General features: G+C 53.2%; 1 protein-coding gene across 1 annotated transcript in view; it reads left to right on the forward strand.

Moving 5' to 3' along the window:
• Positions 1-5,590: 5,590 nt before the first annotated feature.
• Positions 5,591-8,065, forward strand: part of SLC26A9 (solute carrier family 26 (anion exchanger), member 9) — a 13,748-nt gene continuing 11,273 nt past the window's right edge. The window contains exons 1-4 of the mRNA XM_010137525.1: positions 5,591-5,715; positions 6,744-6,883; positions 7,215-7,325; positions 7,610-7,785. Of these exons, the coding sequence (XP_010135827.1) occupies positions 5,591-5,715; positions 6,744-6,883; positions 7,215-7,325; positions 7,610-7,785 (552 nt within the window). The remainder of the gene's footprint in view (positions 5,716-6,743; positions 6,884-7,214; positions 7,326-7,609; positions 7,786-8,065) is intronic.

Here is an 8,065-nt window from a genome sequence, read left to right on the forward strand (position 1 = left end):
AATGCCGCAGTCTGCAAACTTTTTAATTCCTTGGGATTTGCATTGCTCACCTGCTCTTCAAAGGCAGAGGGCAAGGTCTGTGTCAGAGGCATGTGGAGAGCAGAGGCTCATGGCAGCGAGGCTTCACTTCTCCTCTGAAGTGCACTTTCCAGCCTGCCCTCCTCGCCATCCCAAGAGCTCTGTATGCAGAGGGAGCGGCAGGGCGATGGGGAGGATGGACACACCGCTTCCCAGGGGACACACTCAGGTGCTGTTAAGGTCAAGGAGCTGGCAGCCTGATCGCAGCACCGCTGTGCCACACGCAGCAAGGTGACACCTCCAGGGGACCGCAGGGCAGGGAAGCTAGTGGCTTTCGGAGGACTATGATGGGGCAATACCTACGTTCCACCTCCTGGCGCCTCACCCAGCCCAGCCCTCCCTCGGCAGGGTACAGTGCTGGATGCCGCTATAGAAGTAATGCAGAGTTAGGGTGGGGTTGAGGAAAGGGGGTTAATCAAAGGAATCATGGAAAGAGAGGGCCAAATCTGGGCTCCTTCACCCTGGTGCCAGAGCAGAGCAGATCCCCCGTGCCCACGGCATTTGCTGCATTGACAACAGCACTGAAAAGAGCAGAAGCTGAGCTGCTGAACTGCATTTTACTTAATAAACACCCTTTGAGCCAAACACTTTGGCTTCATTTTCAGTAGCTGGCAGATGTCTGCAGATCTTATTATTCTGGTTACCAAGTGCAGAGCTAGTTTGGTTAGAAACTCGTGTGAAGTGGTACATCAAACATTGGCACCGGCCCAGCGACAGCAGAACAAGAGCACAGCGCAGAGCTCCTGCCCGGTGTCTGCGCTGGGCTGGGTCGCTCAGAACAAGAAAAGGGACATCTGCCTTATGGAAATCACCTATTTAACACTCCAAATATTTAATCTAAACAAAAAGAAAACATTGATTTAGTGCCTGGTTGCTCTGTGGCAAAAGTGCAGGAGTGGAGGAACGGGGACGGCTGCTCCCGAGGGGGATGTTAGGGTCGAGGCTGCAGCATGGTGCAAGGAGGTGGGAAGGTGGGAGCAGAGATGTCTCCTCCCTGTCCCTGTCCCCGTGGCACACGGTCCCCTGGGCCTCATAACAGCCAAGCAGGGCTGGTAGCACCTCTCAGCACCTCCCTCCTTCTATCCTTGGCTTTTATTCCGTCGTGATGGTCCCTGTGTGCTCTTCACGGAAAACTGACTGGAACAGTGAAATTTTGACTGAACTTTATGGGTCTGGCATTTTGCCTTTTCTGAGGCTAAAAGCCGTTCTGGTGACAGGATACTTTTCATAACTGATCTATATGTTCTCCTAGCATCAGCCTTTTCTGTTTCCAAAGGGCAGAGGTTAAGAACAAGTTAGACTCCATGGCCAAATGCTGGGTGTAGTCAGTGCGTGGCACCGCTCGTGCAGCCCTGCTCAGCCCCTGAACCGCCACCACCGCTTCCCTGCCGCTGCCTCTTCCCCTGCCCCAGACTTGCTCTGTCACTAGGAACAGGGTGGTTACCAATACACTTGTTCCAGAAACATGACACTATCGATCTGGCTGTTCCACTGCAAGGTGCTTTCCTCCTGAGTCAGTTCATCTGTAGGTGAACCCTGTGGGCAATCCAGAGCCAAAGGTACAACAAAACAGACCTGGATCAAAGCGATTTAACCGGGAGCAAAAAGTGAGCCCAGTCTGAAGACGCTAACCTTACAGAATGTGCTGGGGGTCCCCTGGTGACGAGCATGCGGAGTGACCCATCAGCCAGACTCGGTCCTGGCCCGTCCCTGATGCCAGGAGGTTGGAGAGAGTGAACAACCCGGGAGCACACAGGCAGATCCCTGGGCTGATCAGCACTCGATAGTGGAGATTATACAACATCCTTTAGAAACACTTGAGCTGACTGACAGCAGAAACCTTTTCCTCCTGCCGGTGTGCTTTGCGAGCCCAGCTTGACACCCAGGGCATGAAAGGGAGAGGGAAGCGGGTGTGCGGCAGGAGGGTGAGGCAGAGTTCAGTCCGGGGGAGCACCCAGCAGCACCCAGCACTGCAGCATCCGGCACCACAGAGCCCCGGCGCTGCGGCCACCGCCTCTGTCCCCATGCCATGTCTCAAGGAGGAAACTCAGCGCGGGTTTCGGGGCAGGAGGTGACCGCTTCTTCACCTGACCTTGCAAGACTTGGGCCCTTTCACCGTTTTGCCCCAGGGCCTCCACGGCACCTGCAGCTGGAGCCCGGAGTGGGAGGCTGGGAGCCGCGGCGGACGCGGTGCTGAAGGCACCAACTGAGGGGAGCAGGAGTCCAGACCTTGTCCTGGTGTTGCAAGCAACTCCTTGCACCTGCGCTTGCCTTCTCCAGGCAGACCTTGTCTCCTGCGGCAGGGGAGAGCTGCCTTTTATAGCTCTTCCTTGGGCAATGGAGCTGGGAGAGAGGTGAAGATTCACGAAGATTCGTCCAGGATTCCGAAAAGGCCAGACCTCTGGACCCCATCATCCAGGAGATGTGTGTGTGCAGGAGAGGGGCAGGCAAAGGAGGAACACTGATATCCAGAGCACTGGTATTTTCTCCTAAAATGTAGCCAAGGCCTTAGCTGAATGTCCAGCTCTTGCACTGGGATGGTTTGAGCCCTTATGTCGCACACAAGGCAGTGACCAGATTGCTCTCCCTCTAAACAGGGACTGGAATCCCTGTTCTGTGCCTACGCCAGCACAGGAAAGTAGCTTTATGCCAACGGCTCCTATCAACACCGGCCTGAAACCTCAATGTGACTTTCCTCTTCCCAAACACAGCTATCACCAGCACGGGGACAGAAGATAAGAACTGGGTAAATGCGTTTGCAGGAGGAACACTGGGGAAAAGGGTCTGTGCTGGGCATGCATGGGCTGGTAGGAGACCGGCAGGGCAGAGGCCAGCCAGGTATGAGCTGATGGGACTCTGAGCTGATGACCTGCTGGGGCAGTATCTTCCACCACATAATATTCTTGGAGTGAAGCGACTCTGCCTTCATTTGCTGCTCACCTCTGGTGTTACCTCACAGATTCCTCCAAGACCCCAGCCAAGGGAGACTGAGCCAAACTCCACATCTCTCAGCATCAGCCACTCCAGCCCACACGCTGGAGCAATGGGCTTCCTGAAAGGCTTGGAACAGGGTCTCCGCACTTGGAGCTCTTCCCCCAGACCTCGTGCTTTATTTCTATGCCCACACTGGAACAGAGCTCTTGAAAATCTGGTCCCTGCACTGCAGCACTTCATGGGCACTCTGCTTTCCCCTCCACTCACACTGCCCCAGCCGCAGGGTCTCAACCAGCTCTGCAGCTTGCTGTACTCTTATCCCACCAACACCAGGACAGCTGGGTTTGCTTTCTGTTCAGGGAGCAGTCACACAGCTCGTTCTCTTTAATTCCGAAATCTCAAAGGTTTAACCTGCTGTTTGATCTCGGGCAAGGCCAGTGATAAGCCAAGTCAAGAACTTGACTCTGTCCGAGACGCTGACATCATTAGCCTGTTTGTTTAAGATGGAATTTAATCATGGGGATATTTTTCCCTCTACACTTGCCTTGTTTATTATTTTTCCACTTTCACTCAGCAGGGGAAATTCATTAAAGAGCTGTGATGTAATTGGCTGGTTCAGTCTGTCTGATGGCAGTCACGCTGCTCGGCAAGTGATGGGGCCCGGAAATAAAGCCAGGAGAGGCTTCTTGTACCAGAAACTCAGCTGGGTTTATCACCCCTGAGAAGCTCATTGCTAAGCCTGGACCTGGGCTACAAAATATTCACGAGGGAGAACTGGAAATCTAGAGCAGTGCTGTGGGGCTGGGACCTGGAGGAAGACTGGGCACGCCCGGAACTGCTCAGCCACAGGATGTGGAGCGAGGCCATGAGGCAGGAACAAGACTTGAGCAGGCTGACGTGGGAAAACCAGGGAATGATGGTTTATCAGGTGGGCTTCCGGCATGAGCGTAGGGACCAGGAAAGAGCCCAAGACACTGCTTGGTCCCGGCCTGCACTAACCCTCCCAAAGCTAAAGCCTGTCATCGCTCTTGGAGGGGTGTCTCTAGCTGGAAGGAACAGCAGCGATGGCAGTGTCATGCCTGCAGAGGCCACTTGATTAAGCGACTGGTGGGGCAGGAAGAGGGACATGTCTCCTCTCTCTGCTGGCTGGCACCCAGCTGGCCCTCCAAAGACACAGGTGGGAACCGTCCCGAGTCAGCACGAGTGCAGATCAGAGCCTCGAATCAGAAACACACCATTGCTGGAGCTGTTTGACTGCAAACTGCACTTGCTCACCCCTGTGATCACCAAAGGATCCACTGCAGCAGTGGGGTCGATGACCTCCCTTTCCAGACCCATTAGCTCCTATTGGCATAATGACTCGACCTAAATTCTCCTCAAAGTTTCGGCTGCCTGCATCACACTTCCCTGCCTGCCCTGCACTGCTGAGCCACTCTGCTACACATTACTCACACCTTCCAGCTTCCTCTCTGAGGTAACTGCTTGTCAGGGAGGACTGACATGAGACCCACGGGTGGACATTTTGCCCACCCTGGTTCCACTGCACTCAGTGTCGAGGTGTGTGATGACTTGAGCAGGACTCACAGTGCCACAGGACAGAGGGGTTGGCACGTTCAAATCACTCTGTAAGCTCTCAGCAACCTGGATGTTGTTTCTTGATACATCCTCCTGCCTGAATCACCAGATTTTTCCACCCCCTCTTCTACTCCTGCGTTGGGCAATGACCCACTTAGATGCAGGCCATACCACAAATAATTACCAAGATCCTTGGTTTATATCTGACCACTTCCTCCCTCCACTTCCAGCCTCTCCAGCTGGTGATGATTCTCCCCTCTTCCCCGGCACTGCTGGTCACAGGAAAACGAGGGTTCTCTGAAATTCATCATCTTTCTTTGGTGAGACCCAGAGACTGGGTGGGACTAGTCCATCCAGATGTTTTGGCATCTTCATCACTGAAATGCATTGGCAATGATTATCTCTCTGCGCATTGCTTCCTAGAATAACCCAAGGACTTGTCCACAGCCTCTCGCAGCGAGTGAGTGAGGAACAGCAGAAGGGTGCTGAATGCAAACAAGCCTGCTCGGCAGCGCAGCAGGAACACCTCAGATGGGAACCGCCTTTAATCTCAGTGCCAGTATCTACCATTGCAAACCGTAGGGCTGCCCAGCATTGCAAAGTCTCAACAACCCCACAGGCAGATGGTGAAACCGAGGCATGAGAAAGGTCAAGTGACTCACCCAAGGCAAAAAGGCAGAGGCTGGCAGAGCTAAGATTAACACCCATGCTCTCCTCCCAGACAATCCAGGATGCACTCCAGTCCCCTCCACGCAGCATCGCTCATTAGCATCATCTCAAAATAGCCGGTGAAGCTCCCCATGCCGGGCAGCAGCAATCCCCGGAGCTGGGAGAAGCCACGCCCAGGACCTGCCTCTGCGCCACGGGGAAACTATTTAGGGTGGAGATGTTTGGGGAGGGCTCCCAGTCGCTGGAGGTGTCTGGTCTGTTATACTGCAGCTCCACTCACATTCTTGGCTTTGCTTTTTTTCTTTTTTCTGGGAAAAATTCAAATGATCCAGAGATGAGCCACGCCAGGCCTCGCTATGTCATCGATCGCCCTGCATATTCGGTCAGCCTCTTTGATGAAGAGTTTGAGAAGAAAAGCAGAAGTTACCCCATTGGGGAAAAATTGAAAAACCATTTCAGGTAACACAGAATGCTATAGCTGGGGTAAATGTAAAGCGGATTTGGTCTGGAACTGGGAAGTAATTTGGACCTGGGAAATGGGTCCATAAAATGGACCTGGGAAATGACCCATAAAAATGGGTCCATTTTTTTTATCCTGGGAAACCTTCTCCACAATCTTCAGGGCTTTGATGGATGAAAGGCACAGGAGAAATGAGAATTCTACCGAAGCAAGTGAAACTGGTTCCTCGTTTCACTGCCTCGGCCATCAGGTTGTGAGGCCAAGAAGTGGAACAGTGTGCACTGAGCGCATTTGGGATGTGGGATTTGCTTTTGAATTGTTTTTAGTAATGAAAAAGGTACAACCGCTGACGTAGGTAAGGGTGTGTGCATGATTTCTTCAGGCTTTCCAGATGAGATTTCTTTTTATCAACTTGCTGATTAAAAATAGCACTCTTTTTCCTTCAAGAAAGATTAATAATTGTGCAAATAAAGATTAATAACCTTGTTGATCACTGACTTGGAAGTCTATCTCCATTCCTTGGAGAAGGGAAGGCAGTACTACAGGAAAGAGAACATGTTAGCAGGCAGACGGGAGATGTTGCATGTGTCCACCCAGAGCAATCTTTTTTCAGACGCACTTCGGGTTTTCCTGCCCAAACACCTGAGAAAGCTCATCTGTGGCTCTGTGCAACCACCCCCTCAACTCGGTTCTGTCTCCTTCCTACCCCCTGTCTGAAGGGAAGGTAGGAAGATTTGGGAAGCTCACTCCTTTGCTCTGGGCAGCATTGGCGCCCTCCCACCGAGTCAGGAATGTCCCCACAATAACCCTTCAAGGCATGTCCAGCTAGTTCACTGCAAGAGCCTTGCACTCACGGGGAAGGGCTGGCACCCAACACTGGGCTCAGGATTTGGTGTGGGAGAAAGGCTGAGACATTCCTGGGAAGATTCCTCCCTGCTCCCTTCCTTGCTCGCTTCCCAGCTCACTTGCTTCCTTCCTTCTTTACTTATTTGCCTATTATTATTATTATTATTATTCTCTCCTTTAGATGTTCAGCTTCCAGATTCAAACTCATCCTCTTTAGCCTGTTCCCAATACTTGTGTGGCTTCCCAAGTATAAAATTAAAGACTACATTTTGCCTGATGTTCTCGGTGGGCTCAGCGCGGGGACGATTCAAGTGCCACAAGGTGAGATTCAATGACTTTCTGGGTCACTGAGCGGGCACAGCACTTTTTCAGCTCAAGTGAAGCTCTGCGGATGAGAGCTGATGTCCAGTCGGGGGGGTTAGCTACCTCTACTGCTGACATGTATAAACCCAAGCTCCACCTCCATCCTGGCTGTCCCTCTGTGGTGCCCTTCTCTGCTGCCCTCCTCGGCCTCTCCTGCCCAGAACGCAGCAATCTCTGCTGGCTGCAGATCCTTCTGGGAGCTGATGTGAGCATGAGCATGAGCGGGGCAGGAGGCTGACAGCAGCTGCAGAAACCTTGGTGACCTGCCCGTTTCCCTCGTGTTTTCCAGGGATGGCCTTCGCGCTGCTGGCCAACCTGCCTCCTGTCAATGGGCTCTACTCCTCCTTCTTCCCCTTGATAACATACCTCTTCCTTGGTGGGATCCACCAGATGGTGCCAGGTAAGACCTGCAGAGTGACTGTCTGCACACGGCTGTTAAATACTGCCTGGGAACACTTGGTGTGTCCCAGAATCGAGATATTTGGGTATGTTTGGTCTATCAGGGGTTTATGGGATGCCCGATTCTGGCTGCACAGCAGGATCTCACCCCAATGAGCCACTGCTGCCTCTTGCCGCGGGGCTGGCTGCGGTGATGGGCTGGGTGACTCGGTCACCTGTCCAAGTGCCTTCCAGGACAGGTCGCTCTCTAGAGAAAACTACTGACATCACGGTGCTGTGCTGCAGGTACTTTCGCAGTCATCAGCATTATTGTTGGCTACGTCTGCAATGAGCTGGCTCCAGAGTCGGACTTCCAGTACTTCAACCACACCACCAATGAGACCAGAGTGAATACCGCAGCCCTGGAAGCGGCCAGGCTGGAGATCTCTGCCACGTTAGCCTGCCTGACAGCTATCATACAAGTAAGGACCTGCTGCCCCACCTCTGCTGTGCCCTCTGGTCAGAGCTGACCCACAGGGCATCAGCAGAACTCTCTCCCTGGCGCAGAGACGGTGGCAGCAGACGCTAGCAGGGGCCCCACTCCTAAGTGGATGAATGCTCAGCATAGAGGTTTTGGGGGGTTTGGGGGTCTTGGCGTGAAATTCTCCAAATTGGACTGACTGAGGGTGAGGCCAGCCCCTGGGGTGGGATGGCAGTCAGTGATGACACCCCAGCACTCTGCAGCTCTCCTGTCCCCATTCC

The sequence above is a fragment of the Buceros rhinoceros genome, unplaced genomic scaffold (genome assembly GCF_000710305.1).
Source record: "Buceros rhinoceros silvestris isolate BGI_N320 unplaced genomic scaffold, ASM71030v1 scaffold7916, whole genome shotgun sequence".
Taxonomy (NCBI): Eukaryota; Metazoa; Chordata; class Aves; order Bucerotiformes; family Bucerotidae; genus Buceros; species Buceros rhinoceros.